Source organism: Indicator indicator, chromosome 14 (genome assembly GCF_027791375.1).
Source record: "Indicator indicator isolate 239-I01 chromosome 14, UM_Iind_1.1, whole genome shotgun sequence".
In the NCBI taxonomy this organism is placed as follows: Eukaryota; Metazoa; Chordata; class Aves; order Piciformes; family Indicatoridae; genus Indicator; species Indicator indicator.
Genome location: NC_072023.1, coordinates 4,061,017 through 4,081,738, shown reverse-complemented (window position 1 = coordinate 4,081,738; position 20,722 = coordinate 4,061,017). Strand labels below are relative to the sequence as shown.

Here is a 20,722-nt window from a genome sequence, read left to right as displayed (position 1 = left end):
AGCCCTTGAGCAACTTGGGCTAGTGGGAGGTGTCCCTGCCCATGGCAGGGGGGTTAGAACTGGATGATCTTTAAAGTCCCTTCCAACCCAAACCATTCTATGAATCAAAGAATATTTAAGTAGTCTTTCCCAGTATACTGCTGGCAAAGTGGATCACTTACCTCAACAGAACAGTGAGACAAAGCAACTGCTACTAACTCATCACCAGGACAGAAGTCACAGTATTGGATTGTGCTGTGGTGGTTTGCAATGACTTGTGACAACAAATCACATGTTTTAACATCAAAAAGCTGTGAATACAGAATTACAACAGTTAGCATCCAGACTGAATGACTTCAGTATAGACAAACAGGTTCTATGCTCAACAGCATTCTTGAATTAGGAAGGTTTTTCTCTCAGTACTTAAGTTTGGTGCTCACATATTTTTACTTTACACACACTTGAAACCATGCACTTTACATCTGAAACATCTTAGTGGCCTGGAATTTTGTCTTGAATCATCATTTCTACCTACATTGTAATATACCACCCCCAGAAAATTATTTAAGTGAGGTACTTACCAAAAGCTTATTTTTGGCTGCCACCAAAATCACATCACCATTTCTTGACCAAGAGCAACATTTTACTAAAACCTCCACATCATCTGGTTGCTCATCTGCATTTTTGAAGAAATCTTTTACCTCAATACTCTTCTGTTCGTTTCCCGAGCGAGTGTCCCAGACCTGCAATAAAACAGTGGAAATACACAAAACCTCCTTTTACCACTGTGGATACAGAATACAATAGGGGAGAGCTAACTCCCAGGCTTCTTTCTTTCCCACTTCTAGGAAAGAAGAGTGGCATGAGGTAGAACAGAAAAAAGCCTTTGCTGCTTTCCCTGATCAAGCTTTAAAATATTTCCAAGCCTGGGTGGCTTAGACAAAAAGCAAAAACCAAAACCAAACAGACAAACAATAAGCCTCACAGAAAAAAAAAAAAAAAAAAAAAAGATTATACTGTAGCAGAACCCTCTCCCTGGACTTTCCTCTCATATCATTCCACCTCAAATTGCTTTCTTAACTTTTACTTAACAAAAAAATACAAACAAAAATAGTACCTGCACTGCAACTCTATTAGAAGTCCATGCTCCATGAGAAATGTGGTATGCATCTAGCTGTACACCTTAATTTCACTGAGGGATATACTAAAAATCATGGAATCAGAGAATGGGCTGGGTTGGAAGGGACCTCCAAAGGTCAGCTAGTCCAAACCCCCTGCAGTCAGTAGGGACATCCTCCACTAGATCTACTGATGATTCATTTTCAGAGATGACAGAACTTTCAATTAACCTAAAGCCTTATTACTTTAAAAAACAAAACCCCTCCCAAACAAATAAGAAACCAAAACAAGCAAAACCCCCAAACAAACAAAAAAAGCACAATAAGAAACCCAACCCCACCAAAAAAAAAAAAAAAACCACAAAACCCAACTTCCCCCAAATTGGATTCCCCTTCATGTTTTCTTAACAGGTACATAAGATGGTGACAATCAAAGGATTCAAAAGGAGAGCTGCAAGGATTTCTTTACAACTACAGACACCCAACCTTTATTTTTTTCCTGGCACTGGATAAGCCACTTCAAAACCTTGCATTAAAAATGGGTCCAATAATGAACTATTTGAGGATTGAATTCATTAAAGGCGATCACAAAGGCACAAAGTTTTCTTCTGTATAATTTGCATTTAGTACAAGAAAGCCATCATCAAAACAAGCAATTAAAGACAGACATGGTGTACCTTCACTGTTCCATCTGTCGAGCAGCTAGCAACATATTCATCATTTGGTGAAAATCTGCAGTGATTGACAGAATTTTGATGCCCTATCATTGTGTTTCTGCAACGGTTTTCGTTCAAAACCCAAAGCTGCATGAGAAATAAACAAAGATATTGTCATGCTCATTAATTACTCAGACAGACAGTACAATCTCTTTTCCAAAATCACACACTAGCAACCAAAACCTCTATTTATTTTTTTTTTCTTAGTTTTACCCACATGCTCACAGTCTTGATGCCATGCCCTGGGCTACCCCACAATATCTCTGTCTGCTAATGCACATGAAAATTGATAACATCATTCTGTACAGTGCAGACAAGGCCCTTGAACAGGACCCCCTCACCTCAGACTGAGGAAGAAGCTTCCTCTTGCCTCTTTCCCTTTCCCTTAGAATTTTGTAGTTCACACATAATTAGAGAATCTCTCAGCTTAGTCTTGGACAGCCTGAATATCATCTTGCCACATCCATCCAAACAAAGTTAAAAGAACATTCCATATGTTTTTTTGTTTACTCCTCTCCATCCCTCTCACACACAGAGTTTTCCAAGCCTATAGCCCACACTCCATTTTCAAATCTCTTCCCTTTCTCCTATAGAAAAATAAAATAAAAATCATGTATTTGAATATTGAAGTAAGAGCTCCAAACAGAGCAGTCACTTGTAGGGTGTTCCTTGTAAAAAACCAGGCCCTTGCAAGTATTGTGCATGCTTCAGTTCAGCTATTCATTACTCATGGAAGTGTCTAACACTGTTTAAAATATTAACAGCACTTACAGTATAAACAATTTAAACAAGTCCCTTCTAAATCTACCTGTTCCAAGGTGTCGGTCTCAGACAGCAAATGGATCTCCTGAGACATCCAGAAGGTCAGCAAGAAAGCCTCTTGTTCCCACCTTGACACCAGATCATAATTGCATCCTACCTCCAGTTTACACAAAGAACTCTTCAGATGAGACTCTGCATTACAATTAAAACACCTCACATCCTGCTAGCTACAGCTACAAGTGACAGATGTCCCCCTCCACTAACAATCTCACTCTTTGCTCTCTACTTCCAACAGCTCTCTTGCACTGGAGCTGGGCAATTGAGCCCTACAGGGAACCAAATGAGCAGAAAATCTATGCCACCAAGCAAGTTTTGCTGAGTTGGCTCCTTGCAGAATACCACTGCAGTGTAAGATCAGCATATGCACTGCAACAGGGGCAGGAATATCCAGCCAGGGCATCTCCAGTGCCAGTTAACTGTATGATTTGCTTACTTGTCCTGTGAAATTGCACTCCTAATTGCCACAGTCTAGGTCTTACTGGATTCTTCTGGTTTCCCCCTTCCCTCAGATGCAGACTTCAGTTACCTGGTTTCTGTTCTTTCTGCCTGTACCTACTGCCTCCCAAGACAAACCTCTTACTGTGATTATTGCTATTTTATTTGCTCTTATTTATTTTATTCACATTTCTATACTATGCTCAATTTAGTAAAACATAATGCTGCCTTTTTTTCCTTCATATTTTCAGCATCCAGGTTTTTTACAGTATTAATGTTTTCAATCAAATTTTTGCCTTCATTTGTCTTATGCTGTTTTTAACCAGGTATTTCACTGCAATACTCTCTCATTCCCATAACAAGCCAGTCTTGTGAAAGCCCTCACCTTCATGCCCTACACCAGTAGGGGACATGAACATTTTTCACTGAGCATGAACACTTCTGTTCTGCCTTGCTGTAATCTGATTACAGAGTTGTAGTTAGCACTCTTAATCTGTTGCCATCTCTCATTAAAAAAAAAACCAAACACTTTAATTTAAAGTATTTAAAGATCACAGAATCACAGAATGCACTGGGCTGGAAGGAGCCCTCAATGGTCATCCAAACCCCATTCACTGAGCAGGGAATATCTCCAACTAGATCATAGAATCAACCAGGTTGGAAGAGACCTCCAAGATCACCCAGTCCAATCCATCACCCAGTCCTATCCAATCAACCAGACCATGGCACTAAGTGCCCCATCCAGGCTTCTCTTGAACATCTCCAGGGTCGGCAACTCCACCACCTCCCTGGGCAGCACATCCCAACGGGCAATCACCCTCTCTGTGAAGAACTTCCTCCTAACATCCAGCCTGTACCTCCCCTGGCACAGCTTGAGACTGTGTCCTCTTCTTCTGCTGCTGGTTGCCTGGGAGAAGAGACCACCCCCCACCTGGCTACAACCTCCCCTCAGGTAGTTGTACACAGCAATGAGGTCAGGCTGTTCAGGGCCACATTAAGTTTGATCTTGAATGTCTCCAGGGATGGGGCCTCAACTACATCTTTGTACAACCTGTTCCAGTATTTCACCACTCTCATTGTAAAGAGCTGCGATACTTATACATCAATAATCCCATTATGCATGAGAATAATCCTAATTTTTTTTTCCACTTACTTTGATGAAAGTGTCATTTGAGCAGGTGGCTAAAAGATACTGACCACTTCTGTTATTGAACTGGCAGCAATTCACCTGCTCCACATGTTCATACACACTTCTGCACTGGCCTGTTCTTGAATTCCAGATCTAGAAAGAATTGAAGAATGAAAAAGACTTTAAAGTACTTTATTTAAAAAAAAAAAAAATCTGTAAACTGTGCTGAAATATAAAGCCCTAAAGCAATTCTTAACACCTCAGAAACGTTTTGAAGATAAATTAGAAGTAAGATTTTCTGAGGGGCAAGGTCATAATTCAGATCAGAATACAATAAATATTAGAATTTCACTAAAGTTTTGCTACAATAGTGAGGAATTGAAAATTCCAAATAATTCACATGTAACAACAACAAGAAAGCTAAATTCATCTGATGCTATGGATAGGATCAGATTTACACATGATGTCCTAATAAAAGCAATCACCTGAAAATACAAGTAAAATCATTGGTAATTCTGTAAGCATGTTGTTAAATGTAAGCATCTTTTCTGTAACTTAACAAGTGGGGCTTTTCTGTCTGTCTGTTTCTTAAATATTGAATTATCCACATAAATAAGACAGCTGAAAAACCATTTAGGCTTAAGAATCTGCTCTGTCCAAGCTGGTTAAAGCTGAAATTGAAAGCATTCTTTTGCAACACTAAAATTAAAAAAAAAAAAAAAATAATTGCCTGCTCTGCATTTCCTTACCTTCACTTTTTTATCAGCTGAACAAGTTGCTACAAGCTCACCATCTGCAGAGAAAGAGCAACAAAGTATTTCATCATCATGGGCACTTATCTCCAGCAGTCTCTCTCCACTTTCTGCTTTAAACACCTAAAACAATAAACAATAAAAGCTTTTAATTCTCCTACAATTTAAAAATACACAATATAAGTCTGTTTTCTCTATAAAATCTCTCTTGATGTAATCTTTATGTAAAAGAGGTTGACTTTTGAAAGCATTTGTTATGTCAGGGAAATTAACTGAGTAATTTTAAGAAATATTCAACTGAAGCTTCCATTTTGGAAGGATGATAGAAAGTGTCAGGGAGGGAGAGAAACAGTGAAAACTGCTTTTAAAAAGAGATTTCTGTATGCAGTGTGTGTTTCATTGATGATTTGGTTTTGCACCTTTAAGTCTAAATCCACGTCCTTTTTCAGGAGCTTTTAATAATAACTGCAAAATACTGCACCTGTTAACCAAGTCTGAACTATTCTTAAAACTACAAATTCCACACCTATATATAAATATATATTTATAGATATATATTATATATAAACATTTATTACACGTTTATATATTTTATATATATGACATCTTTCTGTGGAAACTAAGATTTTGAGCAGCAATTGATAATTTGGGGAACAAAGAAGGAAAAAGAATTAGTGAAAAGCCATGCAGGATGACAAGTCTCAGTCTTGAGCTTGTCATAGGCAATAAAAGGAGAGCTGGGGGAAAAGGGTCACATATTTAATCAATTTCCCCAAATTCTGAGATTTAACTTTACAATGAGGGAGGAAGAATCAAGTTTCCCTTTACTCCCTAGGTTATATACTCTTACTTATTAAAGCAAAACACAAAGCATTCTTCACACCAGGATACTGCAGTTGTGAATTCTCCATTTTTTAACGTTTTCATTGAATGGGAATATTAATAACAATGAAGTGATTGGTATTTGTTCAAGTAAGAATGTAAACTGAAGTAACAGGAAATCTGTATTTACAATAAATTCTGCAGAATGTCTGTTCTTAATCTAGTAATCGTCATTTATTTTATTTTACAGAAACAGTGGAAGTAGCTTTGAGAAGTTAAAAGCTCAAGCCACTGTTAAAAAATAATATGATTAAGTTCAAAGTTAATGACAAGACAATAACAGCTAATTTTCCTATTACTTCTTCAGTGAGAGTTTAGTTCAAATGCAATTGCAATCCACAGATTTTGCTTTTTTGGGTAGAAAATGAAGAGAAAAATAAGCAATCAGCACTCTCAATAATGAGGCCATTAAAGTACAGAAGCCCAGCACAGTAGCTTAGCACAGCAAGAGTCCATCCACCAGGCATCTCCTTCAGTGGATGCCATGATCATCATATTGGAGAAGCCAGCAAATAAAATAAAAATAAACCAAAACCACAGTAACACATTAAGTAGCCAGATGAACAGCAACTAAGCATCACTAATGTTATTACTTTAGTACTCGACTTATCAAGCATCCAAAACAATACCAGAGGCTTGCAGAAAAGTTGTTCCTTTCCCTTACCTTTGGCTGTCTGGAATATGGATACTGGATACTTTACCAGGTTACTGGCTGGCTGATTGCTAGTTTTCTTGAGAGCTGGCTGGCTCCCCTCCAGGCAGACTGCTGGCAGATTTATGTTAGTCACTTCCCTCTCTGTCTCCCTGAGTCCACTTCCTAAGAATTTTGAGCCCAGTCTGGTCCTCAGTGTCAGGGGTTCATTTTTTTCTCCCCAGATTCATTCCTTTTGCACAAGACAATTTACTAACTAAGCACCAAAGTAACATCATGTCCATTACCATCCCACAGAAATAGTAAAGCTGTAACTAAACCATGTCACTTACTCTATGACTGGAAATAACTTTTTTCAAGCAAATACTGAATATGCTTGGGTGAATTACTGTGGCTGTAAGCTTTTCATTATCATTGAAAGGTATCTTTAGGCTGGACATCAGAATGAAGTTCTTTACAAAGAGAGTGGTAAAATACTGGAACAGGTCACCCACGAATGTGGTTGAGGCCCCATCTCTGGAAACATTCAAGATCAGACTCAATGTGGCCCTGGGCAGTCTGGTCTGGTTAGAGGTGTCCCTGCTCACTGCAGGGGGGTTGGCCAAGATGACCTTTGAGGGTTCCTTCCAAGCCAATGCAATAATCTGTGAATCATGTTCAAATTTGTGTTTTATTAACGACTTCCACCTTCACTCTTTAAATCCACGTCCTTTCTCAGTACTTTTTAATAGGAACTGCAAAACACTCTATTAACCCTATCTAAACTATTCTTAAAACTACAAATTCCACATTTACATATACATACATAGGATATCCTTCTGTGGAACATAAGAACTTGAGCAGTAGCGAGAGCATAACCCTGAAGTCACACAGTTTATCTTTCAAACCAGAAGATAACAATTAGCAATTCTAAGCATGCAACTTGACGTTTGTGTAATCACAGGATAGTAGGAGTTGGAAAGGACCTCAAAAGATCATCTAGTCCAACTCCCTTGCCAGAGCAGAACCACCTAGAGTAGGACACACAGGAACACATGCAGGTAGATTTTGATTGTCTCCAGAGAAGGAGACTCCACAACCTCTCTGAGCAAATAACAATACATTCTCTTCAATCATTTGTCTCCAACTTGTTCTAAATGCTTAATATCTCCACATAACAGCAATAGAAATGTGATGGGACTGTTAGCAAATGTTATCAAGCTGGCACACAGCACCTCTCTTCACTCATGCATAGGTACCTTACCTGAAGTGTTTTGTCAGCTCCACAGGATGCTATTCTTTGTCTGTCTTTAGAAAAGCAGGCATGGTAAACTGCGTCTCTGTGTGGACGAACAACCAGCCGGTAGAGGTTCTTCAAGGACTTTTTATTTCTACAGGGTAACACAGTTGATTGGAGGTGAGTAGGATTTCTTAGTGCCTTTTTATTGTTAAAAATTCTCTATTAAAAGATAACTTGTTTTTTTACACTTCCTGAACTGAATTTTTTCCCAATGTTGAAGTAGAACTTTCTATGTTCCAGTTTGTACCCATTGCCCCTTGTCCTGTCACAGGACACCACTGAAAAGAGACTGGCCCCTTCCTCTTGACACCCACCTTTTCAGATGTTTGTAAATATTAATAAGCCATAATAATTGAGAATACTTTATTTATTTCTATCTAATTATTTCTAAATTGTGGTCTTATATATCCAAGAGCTCCTTCCCATGAGTACTTGAAAATTGTTTCACTTTCTTCCTCCGGCAAAACAGAAGAGTTCTTGAAAAGGTCCCTTGTACCAGCCACACATTGTATTTAGTTGTACAGTATCTCCAGGTTCAAGGGATCAACAGCCTGACTGCAGCTACTTACATCCACTCCAAATAAAACGTTCCTGTTTCTCTTTGAGCATGGAGCTTGGCTTGTTGATACACCTCTGATGTCTCTGGTTGGCAAAGACCCAGCTGTATAATGTCAGGAAATGGCTCCCGTCCAAGCAGGTGCCCATTTAAAGACAGGAACTCCTGGAAGTTCTCACGTACTGTGCTATCCTATGTACAGAGCAGAAAGGATCTGATAACAAAATAGATTTATTTCCTATGTGCCCTTTGCTGTTTTAGTTTTCCATACAGCTAATATTTGCACGGAAGCACTTGGTTCTATTTTTCTGTGTTGTTTCATTAGCAAGTACATACAATAGACTGAAATGTTTCATTTTCCTAATCAGGAAGGCATATTATCCTTATTTTTCAAATAAAGGGTATTGGCAACAGTGCTTTACTCAATAAGCAGTCACTGAAATACTGCAAGGCTACTCCAAGTGGCCAACAAATTTCTACACCTCCTCAAAAGCGGAGTACAATATTTACACACCATTAGGTATTGAGTTCCTTAGCCATTGAGTTCCATGATCAATTGCTTGGCATACACTGAATTTACAACCAACACTGAAAACAGTTTCTTTCATTTTTTTCACTTTTCTCCAAGATAATTATTAACTTAGCACTGGTTTTATGTTTCAGTTTTTTAAGCTTTCTATCTATCTCCCATACATACATCTAACAAAACACAATTACAAAGTAGAAAAGCTTATTTGGAACAGATTGATCATTTACCTGTTAGTATCATACCTTTTGATCCAGGATTGAACTATATTCTACATATTCATGAATCAGATGAGCAGGCCCTACCAGTTCTGTTTTAGCTTTAATCCAGTCTAAAGAAAACATAAGATCACGGAGTTCCTACAAGAAATACAAATTTAAGTTCAAAGAGTTAAGTTTCATAACAGAACCTACCTGAAGGGCAAAAAAGTAAAGCACAGGAAATACCTCAGGTGTTTTACATGCTTTGGTATAATTGTCTCTGGTTAAAAACTTAGGCAATTTGCTGTTTCCAGCATTTTACTTGGTCAGGTGTGAAAATTCAGAGTATGGAAAGCTAAGCTTGTGATTTAAATGCAAAAGATTGCTCTTTGATACAGCCACTCAGAGAAGGGATGGTGGTACAAAGTACATCTTGACTTTTGTAACCTGCTTTAAGATACATCTATAAAAGGTTCTTCTAGTCCAGCCTTGCAAAGATCACTCTGCTAATAGTGATCAGTTGTTCTTCCTAGCAGATGCTGAATTTGAATGAAAGAATCATAGAATGGTTTGGGTTGGAAGGGACCTCCAACAGTCACCTAGTCCAACCCCCCTAGGTGCATTTCACTTAAAAATTAAAGTTATTTTAAATACACTGAAATTAAAGAGACTGAGATAATAAGTACAATACAAACCCCACCCCAGATTTGCATTCCACAGTAATTATGAAAGTTCCTAAGCACACAAAAGTGTATTTTATATCATGAGTCAGCCAAATGAATCATCTCAAAAGAGGTTTTGAGTTCATGTGAAATAAAGCAATTAGCAACCAGGACTAAATGCAATTCAAGGCAAGAACTCTTAACACACTGAAGTGAAACTGCTGAAGCATTCATTTTCCTGCATGGTTTGCATTTTATTCTATCTCAGTACCTAAAGAACAGTAGGTGACAAAAATGACAGCAAGTTTTCAAAGGTGCCAAGGCAATCTTGGGAACAAGAGATTGCTCATCTAACTTTTGATGGATTTTTTTTTTTGTGGCTGTTGAACTCTAGTGATGCAGACTATGAACTTTTAATCACAAATAAGTATGACATAAGAAAAAAAACTCTAACAATACCTCTGCAGAAAAAAAAAATAATCAAATTCTCTGAAGAAAACAATTTAATTGTATTATCATGCAATAAAGCAAGCCTGGGGCTTCATAAAGTTTAGAGATGATTTCTTCTCAAAGCTTCTTAAAAAGGAAAACAAAACAAAAAAAACCCAAACCACACAAGTTATTATGATACAAAAATAAGACATCTTCTCAAGAACAGCCAAGACATAAAGGGTACAAATAAAGTCATTTTCAGAACAGGCAGTGATTATCAGTAGAGCCCCAAAGGACTCTATGTTGAGTGTTTATCCATCTACACAAAGGTCTGGGAGGAAAGTGAGAAAAGTCAGGAGAAAGGCAAGGGTAAAGGTGGCTCAAGAAAAGAGAGAGAGGACATCAATCAGAACTCACCTTCTGCATATTGGCACCAGCCATGTGATAGGCTAGAAAGTTGTACCAGTACATGCAATCCTCTTGAGATGGAACAGGTGTATTAAGTTTGTAGTATTTCTTGTACTGATTTACTATGTTTTTATGTAGCTCCTGGAAAGGGGAACAAAACACACTTTCAGGTAATATGCCAAGGTATGGAGTAGTGTCAGTATCAAGGAATTGTAATTACTGTTAAGATTATAGTGTATATATACATTATTATTTCTCAATCACAATACAGCAATAACTGAAATGAAAAAAGCTTACCTTCCAAAACTGTACACTTAACCTAATTTATTGCTTAAGACTTCTCCAGAAACATTTTCTGGATATTAAGAACAGAAAAGCAAGCTGTCAGCTTTCCTTCTTAGGTAGAAAAGAGCTATCAAATCACTCTTCACATTAAATATGGATAGCCAACAACAAAAATAAAAAAAAAAAAAGATGCTGACATATGTAGATCTACAGACAGTCTAAAAACTTGTCTTTTCTTCATGTCTACTTTTTGTCCTGTCCTTCATAACTGAATAATTTATTGGGCCAAACTCCTAGGTCTTCTCCCTGTAAGTACTACCTTAGACTGAAAAGCAAAAGAAAGGAGTTAAAAGTACTTCCTCGATCAAAGAGGAAACTTCCTATTCCAGTAGGATCTTGATGCCTTTGACCTCATAAGTGGAACATTCCATCTCGTGCTGGAGACATCTTTGATAAAGAAACAATGGATATGAAGTCTACTCTCAGATTAGCTCCAAACTGTGCTCCCAATTACTCCACATTGGGCTTCCCAAATCCAGAGACAGGGATCTACTGAAGAGACCCCAATAGAGAGCTACAAGGATGATTAAGAGACTTGAGCATCTCTCCCATGAAGAATGACTGAGGCTGTTTAGTCTGGAGAGAACGCTGAGAGGGGATCTTATTAATGTCTATAAATATCTGATGGGTGGGTGTCAAGATGAAGGTGCCAGGCTCTTCTTAGTGCCCACAGATAAGACAAGGAACAACTGGTATAAGCTGGATCACAGGAGGTTCCACTTCAACATGAGGAGAAGCTTCTTTCCTGTGAGGGTGCTGGAACGCTGGAACAGGCTGCCCAAGAAGGTCGAGGAGTCTCCTTCTCTGGAGACTTTCCAAATCTGTCTGGACACATTCCTGTGTGGCCTGCCCTAGGTGATCCTGCTTTGGCAGGGGGGTTGGTGTAGATGATCTCTAGAGGTCCCTTCCAACCCCTATTATTCTGTGATTCTATCATGGAATCATGCCACAGCTTCAAGTTGAAAATGTTTTTAATCAGTCAGCATAAAGTTTACCTGCATTGTGGACCTACTCTATGAAACATCTTTGATACCATTTAACAGAGGAACATTTTCTGAAGAATGCCCAGCTTGGGAGAGTCAAGTTAAAATCAAGTCAATTAGTCCATAGCCTACCTGAAGCTGGTTGCAATTCTTCTCGGTAAGGAAGTCAAGCTGAAGATCATGTAAATAATAATGGAATGACTTCCCATTACGATCACAGAACAACAGTGACTTGTTAACAAATTCCTGCAGGATATCTTCAACTTCTTCAGTTTCCATATCCCAAAGAATACAGAGAACCTAAGAAAGTACATTAAGACAGGAAAGAATCAGAATTAAGAGGTACTGACTTGTATAAATATCATAAAGGCTACTAAATGGGGGACAACAAAACACATGCTAACAAATACTGACATATTACAAATGGTAATAAGCCCATTAAGTTCTCAGTTCTTCCATGACAAACTACAGACAAGACAAACAAGACATCTCATCTTTTGCCTATCTGTGCTGATTTATGGTGAGCAAGTCTTTTTCTTAAAGGAGACAAATTTCACCTAACAGTTTGCAAGCCTTCAGAGAGCTCAATTACAATCTAATTAAAGAGATATATAAGAAGTGTACATTAAGCTTAAACATTATTAGGTTGGACGTAAGGAGAACATTCTTCACAATGAGGATGGTGACATACTGAAACAGGTTGCCCAGAGATGTAGTTGAGGCCCCAACCCTGGAGACATTCAAGGTCAAACTTGATGGGGCCTCGAGCAACCTGGTCTAGTTGGAGATGCTCCTGCTTTCTGCAGGGGGGTTGGACAAGATGACCATTGAGGGTCCCTTCCAACCCAAAGTATTCTGTGATCATGACTATATTTTTTTCACTTAGTTTTTTTAGTTTCCCTAGTGACAATAAAAGTCATGAGACAATAAGGGGTCCAACAGCATAAGTAATACAAAACAATTACACAGTTCATGAATTCTTTTGTTTGTATGAGATTTGCAAGGTAACAATTGTTAGTGTTTTTATCTCACTAAAATCTGCAAGAGTTCTGTTATTACCTTAGTAGGTACTTTAACATCTTTTGGGAGGACAGAGAGGTCTTTATAGTAGTCTTTGTAATTGTCATTCAGTTGCTCAACACTTATGGACATTGCCTCATCAAGGGCTTCATAATCATAAGAAGATGATTTCCTTATTCTTTTAAACTGCTTATTCTGCAGCTGTCTGAGATAGTATTCCCAGCGACTAGGGAAGTCTCGTAGTAATGCACCTATCAAGGATATCACAAGAGGAGAACCTGTAGGAAAAGATTCATTTCATTTTAGAGCCTTTTGAAGAACACAGTCCTTTTGTCAAGTAGTTGTGATGAAATTCTTGAGGTGTGGAGGACAAACAAAACCATGTAGACACCTGCAAACTCACCAAGTTTAACGGTAATGAGGGGGCAGGAGGAAAATATGCTGAAGAAAGCTGCTTGAAAATCAAGATGAGACACTTCAGAACAACCATCCAATCAACAAAAAACATTTAACAAGCATTTGTGTTCTACTTAAGGCATAGAGTATTAAAGACTATTCCCTCCTCTATTTGTAAGTCAAACTCTAGAAGACAAAAAATTACATTCAGCGGTAAATGGTATGTTAAGGACCAGCAAGTATACCTTTACATTCCCTTACAAGGAGGTTAGCTTGTTCTGGCAGTTCTGATATTTTCATATTCACAAACAGGGATAAGATCTCCAGTCCTTTCTCATGTGCTAGTCCACTTTCCACATGAACCTCATATTTATTGCCTAGACATAAAAACATGGCAAAAAAAATAACAGAGAATGTAAAAAATCCTCTGGAAATTGAGAGTACCATCAAGCAAAATCTGGAGCAAAGTCCTGGCTCATGATATTCTGCATAGCAATTTATATGCTTAGTAGCAAGGAGAATGTATACTTATCAGAAGCAAGTTTGCATTAGAGAAACAACAAAATTAAGCTATAATCTCATAATTAGAAATGCATTATGACTGCCTAATAGTGAAATCAGTCTACCAGCAGCAGTGTCAGAGGTTAATTTATCCTCTTGAGAACCACTGCACAGCTCAGCATAGACATAAAACTTGCAGGGTAACATACAACATTTATTTTACAAAGAACATATAAAGTCTTACAGAGCAGAATTCCAAAACTTTGCCACTTGTGGACAAATTGATAGAAATAGATTGTTTTCTGTCTTTCAGGTTGCTTTAAAAGCCCCCAGGAACAAATTGCATAGATAAACACACACAGTCTGGTGCAGGAGAGGAAACTGATCCTTACCAGCCACAGCATCTGTTACACTCCTATCCCTGCTGGTAATAAGAACCTGACATTGATTATCAAATGCTTTTAATACCCAGGAATCCCAAATGTCATCCAGGATCAAAAGAGACCTAGAGCAAGAAGAAATATTGCAGATTTTAGATCAACTATCAGTGCTAAAATACAATATTGCATTTTAGCAATGAAAGCATATTTTCAGAATTTACAATGTATAATTTTTAATATGCAAAATATCTTGAGAGGACATTAAACACTGCCAGAACCTATCCAGAACAAGCATACAATGTGTCCCTTTAGTTACTCTATTAATAAAAAGTAAAGAAACAGTTACACCATGTATATTATACACAGTCATTCAAGATCATGAACTCCAATCATTAACCCTACTACGAAGTCCACTACTAAGCCCTATCGTCAAGCACCACATCTCTTTTAAACACCTCCAGGGATGGTGACTCAACCACCTCACTGGGCAGCCTGTTGCAATGCATCTATCTTTCAGCTTTTGTACACTTACCTGGACTTATTCTGTTATCATCTATAAGTCACAAGATCATAGGATATTAGGGGTTGAACCTCCCCGCCACAGCAGGACCATAGAACCCAGCACAGGTCACACAGGAACTCATCAAGACAGGTCTTGAAAGTCTCCAGAGAAGGAGACTCCACACCCTCTCTCTGGGGAGCCTGTTCCAGTGCTCTGTGACCCTTACAGTAAAGAAGTTTTTCCTCATGTTGAGGTGAAACTTCCTATGCTGTAGTTTATATACCCACTGCCCCTTCTCCTATCACAGAGTGCAAGTGAGCAGAGGCTGTCCCTTCCTTCTTGACAGCCAGCCCTCAGATATTTATATACACTTATTAGATTCCCCTCTCAGTCTTCTCTCCCAACTAAAAAGTCCCAGGTCTGTCAGCCTTTCCTCATAAGGCAGTGCTCCTGCCCTTTAGTTAGAAAATTTTAATACACATTCTGACACAAGAATTAAAATTCCAGAAGTCTTGTTAGCTTCACCTAATTTTGTACAGGAAAACAGCAAAACTAGAAGCGTTAGGAAGTAGGGAGTTGGTTTTTTAGTTTTTGTTTGTTTGTTTTTTTAAATATACATCACAGATACATGCAACCACACTATAGACACCTTTAGATAATCAGACCAAAGTTACTCTGCAGTAACTTTATCAATAACAAAACCAGTGTTCCATCTCATTGACATTACCTGGGATACTTCCGTAGCATCAGCAGACGCAGACGATCTTTAGCCTCCTCAATGTTAAGTGGTGGCCTTTGTGAAAGAGTAGAGTCATGTTCTAATCTACTGCAGAGATTCTGAAGTTTTATTAGGAGCCCTGCTTTGTCCTGCTTTCCAACAGAGATCCAGTGAACTCCTCCTGGAAAGCAATCTAACAAGAAAAGCAATCTCAATCATGTTCGACATTTAAAATCAGAAATAATTAGTAGCAGTTTACAATAGCAATCAGTAACTCAATTTCAATTAAAATATAAAACTCTGAAAGTCTATTGCAAGCCAACCTTGAAACTCTACCATTAACTCACAATGGTTCTACAAGAACACTATTTTTCCTTTAAAAAGGTATAGGCTCTGTAGAGCAAGTTCCCAGAGAGAATTCACACTGCCACCAATTGTTATCCCTCCTGTCTACATTGCCTTCCTGCCTGTCCCTTGACAACCCCTTCTGCAACCACGTTCCTTGCTAATCTGACTTAGTATTTACTTTTTTAACCATGTACTACTGCAGGATTTCAGAGTTTGGGATGAGAAAAGTATCCCCAAACAGCGAAGAAGGAGGCATCTGGAAGAGTCAGCTGTAGCAGAAGATGCTGTAGTCTCAATTCCTGTGAGGTGATTCTCCCCCCCTCTACTCTGCTCTGGTGAGACCCCACTTGCAGTACTGCAACCAGTTCTGGTGCCTCCAACACAAGAAGGACATTGATCTGTTGGAGTGGGGACAGAGGAGGGCCACGAAGATCGGAGGGCTGGAGCACCTCCCCTGCAGGGACAGGTTGAGAGAGTTGGGGCTGTTCAGCCTGCAGAAGAGAAGGCTTCAGAGAGACCTTAAAGTGGCATTCCAGTACCCGATGAAGGGGGCCTAGAATAAAGCTGGAGAGGGACTTTTTATAAGGGCTTGTACTAACAGGAAAGGGAATGGATTGAAGCTTGAGAAGGGCAGATTTAGACTGGATATTAGATGGACATTCTTTACAGTGAGGGCAGTGAGCCTCTGGAACAGGTTGCCCAGGGAGGTTGTGGATGCCCCCTCCTCAGAGGTGTTCAAGGCCAGGTTAGATGAGGCCTTGAGCAACCTGGGCTGGTGGGAGGTGTCCCTGCCCAGAGCAGGGGCATTGGAACTAGATGACCTTTATGGTCCTTTCCAACCCAAATCATTCTATGATTCTATGTTTTCTAATGTCCAAGTCTCACTTTCCCCTTCAAGTGTGACCTATGCAGGGGGAAAAAAAACCCCAACAACTTAAATAAACATTTAATGTTTTCATTTATGATCTGCTCTAAGGTAGCAGTTATACTAGTGCAATCACTCCACAAATGTCTGCCATTATTAAAATAGATGCAAAAGTTAGAACAAGAATTTTTTAATCTCCCATAGCAAGGGCAAGATGCTGAGGACTTAACAAGCAGTGCCCCAAAGGAATATAAATCAGATATGATTGTTTTGCAATTTAGTTAAGGATGCATCTGCTCTCATAAACTAAAGCAGACTGCAAGTGAGAAGCTATTCAGAAGGTTTTCCCATAAATTAATTAAATAGTGGTCCCAGAGCACTAGATATATATGGTTATGCAAGCTGTAAGTTGCAAGCATATGTTCCAGAAGCACCTAAGGCATTTAGAACCTAAATCCTAAATTACTTTCAAGATGACAAGACACTTTGCCATCTATGTCCAACACATGTATACCTGTAGTAATTTTTATAAATTATAAATACTTATAAAAGTACCTTCCAAAAGCTGATGATCCCTTAAAGCTTCTGCTGTTAAAACAGTCTTCCCACAGCCTGCCATTCCATAAACTGTGACCCAGCCTGGATCACTTCCCAAGCAGTAGAGCTTCTTTTTAATAGCCTCTACCAGCTTTGGCCGAGTGACGAACACAACTGGTCTCTGGGGCACACCTCCTTCGCAGAGAACTGTCTTCACTGAAGTTAAAAACCAAGACACATGCAAATAAAAGGTCAGTTCTAAATGGGATGCTTCTTCAAGCAATGCTCCACCCCAAACAATTAGTGGGTTTGCCCCCACCCCCCAACACTTGCGTCGCATACAAAGGTTCTAAAAACTACTGGTCTCACAACATCAGATACTGAAAAATTACTGCTTTCTAGACATAAAGTGCTTGGCAGGTAGCAAGCCTCACATCTACAATCATGTTACAATTAATAACTGCATGAGGCATGCTAGTTTTATCAAATCCTAGAATTGAAAAGATAGTTAACAGTAGAAACTGTGGCAAACATAGGAGCTCAACATTGTTACACCAAGTGGCTTATGGAGTCACTTTCTCAGCCAGAGTTCCTGCTCCACGGATGCAGCAGCGAAGAAAGTTGGCTGTGTAAGGCTTTTACTTTGTAGTTAACATCACAGCACTGCGGTCCAAGGAAGATTTCCTTTGATTTCAGCTAAGGTAGCATGACTAGCAACAGAGCAAGCCAAGTACAGCAGGAAACGTGCAATTTATCTGTCCTCTGCTGCACTTACACAGTGCCATATCAGCACTAATAAGCTTGATTACTCAGGTAATCAAAATTCCACACATCTATGAGACCATTAAATATGTTAGTTAGTCACATGCAGTTTGAGTCACAGGCAGTAAGAAAGTTCTTCCCATTAGAAGCTACCAATTTATTTCAAGTCAATCAAAGATGACACTGCTGACAATGTAGGTAAAACTTAGGAACTTAAGTAGGGTAACTAAATGATCTGGTGGAGAAAATTAAGCAGCTAGATCAATTACTGGAACGTAGGTTGAGAGATTACTCTTCCAGATAGATGTCAGAATTTTGGAGGCTACAACTTTTATATTAGGTTCAGCTTCTTTTACATATACAAATAAGTGTCTGTCTTTCATGTACAACAAAATAATAATAATTTAGTGAAAATCTTGAAAGCTTCAGGTTTCCTCTGTTTTAAAATAAACACTAGTTAATATGAACAGTTGCAAGATGACCTACAAAAGTTATTTTATATTAAATATATGAAACACAGAAATCCCGACTACTACACTACCAGAACAGGTGAATGCACCAATTCCTCCTTTTTTCATTAGGAGAGGCATTACAGATAGTCACTTAATAAGGAATAAAAAAAGACAACTTGTCTGTACTTCCAAGCCCTGGGATTCCTGTAGTTGCACTGACCATGTGAAGTCATTCCATCCATTGAACTCTTTCTGTTACCAGAGGAGACTGCAGGGATGCCATCCTGAAGAAGAGCAGCAAGATCCCTGTAGCCTTCATGAAGCAGTGCATTATAAAAGGATCTATAGGAGTTATTATCTTTTGTAAGAATAATGTTTATTAGCATAGCTGCTCGCTCCTCCTGTGTACTCTAGAAAAAAACATTGAAAAACATCATAGAATTATAGAACCGTTGAGGTTGGAAGAGACCCTTGAGATCATCAAGTTCAGCTGCTCACCTAGAGCTCACAATCCCACCACTGCTGCTGAACTACTACCACTCAACCACAGCCCTCTGCACCACATCCATGCATCTTTTAAATGCCACCAGAGATGGTGACTCCACCACATTCCTGGACAGCCTGTTCCAATGCCTGACAGCCCTTTCTATGAAGCAATTTTTCCTAATATCCAACCTGAACCTCCCCTGGCACAACTTGAGTCTGTTTCCTGTCGTTCTGCCACTTACTGCATGTGAGAAGAGGCTGACCCCCACCTTACTACAACCTCCTTTGAGGCAGACATAGAAGGTAATGGAGGCCTCCCCTCAGCCTCCTCTTCTGAAGGCTAAACAACCCCAGTTCCCTCACCTGTTCCTCCTAAAACTTGAGGCCCATCACCAAAACTAAGAGATCTTAGAAATCATCTGATCTATCACGTACAGACTGGGTATAGTCACAGAAACAGCCTTCAACTTGACCAAGCCCTTAACCTTACAAAGTGCAATAAAAATCTGTGTGCCAAACATACAACTTGGTGAATCCAAGAATGAGACAGAAATTCCTACTTTTAAAATGGATGACAGGACATGTGAGTAGACTAGGAAGATAAATAGCAGTGAGAGATGGCTCTACCTGTTGTTTCACTCTCTCCTCCTCCTGCAGTGTTAGCACTTCGTCAGAAATCATCCGATCCATAATGTAAGCAGTCTTGATGTCTCTTTGCAAAGCTTGGCGATTCATAAGTAAATAATTTCTGCTTTTGACATCCATATTTTCTTCAGTGTGAATAAGGCGAGGGGAGGGGGGAAAGACAAAAGTCACCTCAGGACCATAACATAATTTACAAGAAAACCCGAAAGTTTCAAAATAGCTTCTGCATTCGTCATTTTGAAATCAGAAACAGTATTTTGAAATCAGAAAAAGCAGCAGAGCAGCTGCGTTTGCGGAAAACAGTGACTCTTCAGGCGGGTTCACACGGCAAACAGCACAACAGCTGCCTGGGGATAAGCCTGTGATGGAATGCCTCTTCCGCTGACACCATTTCCTATCTTCGCCAAAAATATGTGGCTAGGAAAGACTTTCACCCCTTCTTTACCCCTCTGCACCTCTTAGGAAAGGGGATGCGAAAGCTTCCCAGTCGAACAAAGTCCACGCTGAGTAATAACAATAAAGCCACACGAGAAGGAAATAGAAAAAGAAAGCACCCACAGCCATATATAACAAAGGCTTACCTCACACCCAGGCACGCCTCGCCGCAGCCGCAGGGAGAGCGAAACAGAAACTGGAGCGTTCAGAGCAGCTCTCCGCCCTCCACACCCGCCCGGCCGGGCCGGGCCGGGCCGAGGGCCCTCTGCCCGGCTACCTCCACAGCAGAGAGCTCCGGAGCCGGGGGCTGGAGTCAGCCTCAGGGGCGCCCAGCGCAGCTACCCAGGCACAGCCCTTTCGTCTGGTCCTGTCCTGCCGCCACCGCTGCCCACCTGGCGCGCACCGCAGAGCTGTCAGCAGCCGCCGGCTACATGTAGTCACCTCGCCTTACGAGGAAGTCCCTGCCCCGCACGGAGCAGCGGCGCGCCGCCAACACTTCCTCCTTCCGGGCACGGACCTAAAGAAAGCCCGGTCCGGTCCGGTCCGTCCCGCCCCCCGCCACCCCGCCCAGCAACAGCCCGGCCCCGACCTTGCGCCGCACGGAACAAAGCCCCGCGCTCCCGTGCCGAGCCACGGAGGCCGGGCTGCGCGTACCGGCCCCACTCGCCTGCCTCGGCGGTGGCGGCGGGAGCGCGCCTGACGTGGCACTGGGGGCGCGGCCGCCAACGGCTGACAACGGGCGAGGCGCCAGGTGCTGGCCCGGCACGGAGGTGGAGCTGCGGGGTGTGGGGACCGGCGG

General features: G+C 40.2%; 1 protein-coding gene across 5 annotated transcripts in view; it reads right to left on the bottom strand.

The window, feature by feature from the left end:
• APAF1 (apoptotic peptidase activating factor 1) overlaps positions 1 to 19,608 on the bottom strand; it is a 29,137-nt gene extending 9,529 nt beyond the window's left edge. For 2 of the 5 annotated variants that reach the window (XM_054386793.1, XM_054386795.1), the window contains exons 1-16: positions 19,471 to 19,608; positions 18,578 to 18,767; positions 17,162 to 17,359; positions 15,403 to 15,586; positions 14,186 to 14,298; positions 13,538 to 13,669; positions 12,936 to 13,174; positions 12,009 to 12,176; positions 10,558 to 10,689; positions 9,092 to 9,205; positions 8,334 to 8,512; positions 7,729 to 7,855; positions 4,949 to 5,074; positions 4,224 to 4,352; positions 1,775 to 1,900; positions 561 to 722 (exon numbers count right to left, since the gene is read on the bottom strand). In XM_054386793.1, the coding sequence (XP_054242768.1) occupies positions 561 to 722; positions 1,775 to 1,900; positions 4,224 to 4,352; positions 4,949 to 5,074; positions 7,729 to 7,855; positions 8,334 to 8,512; positions 9,092 to 9,205; positions 10,558 to 10,689; positions 12,009 to 12,176; positions 12,936 to 13,174; positions 13,538 to 13,669; positions 14,186 to 14,298; positions 15,403 to 15,586; positions 17,162 to 17,359; positions 18,578 to 18,767; positions 19,471 to 19,608 (2,457 nt within the window). Of the gene's footprint in view, positions 1 to 161; positions 291 to 560; positions 723 to 1,774; positions 1,901 to 4,223; positions 4,353 to 4,948; positions 5,075 to 7,728; positions 7,856 to 8,333; positions 8,513 to 9,091; positions 9,206 to 10,557; positions 10,690 to 12,008; positions 12,177 to 12,935; positions 13,175 to 13,537; positions 13,670 to 14,185; positions 14,299 to 15,402; positions 15,587 to 17,161; positions 17,360 to 18,577; positions 18,768 to 19,470 lie in introns of all 5 variants that reach the window. The other 3 variants (XM_054386790.1, XM_054386792.1, XM_054386794.1) reach the window with 3 other exon arrangements.
• Between the last annotated feature and the right edge of the window lie 1,114 nt (positions 19,609 to 20,722).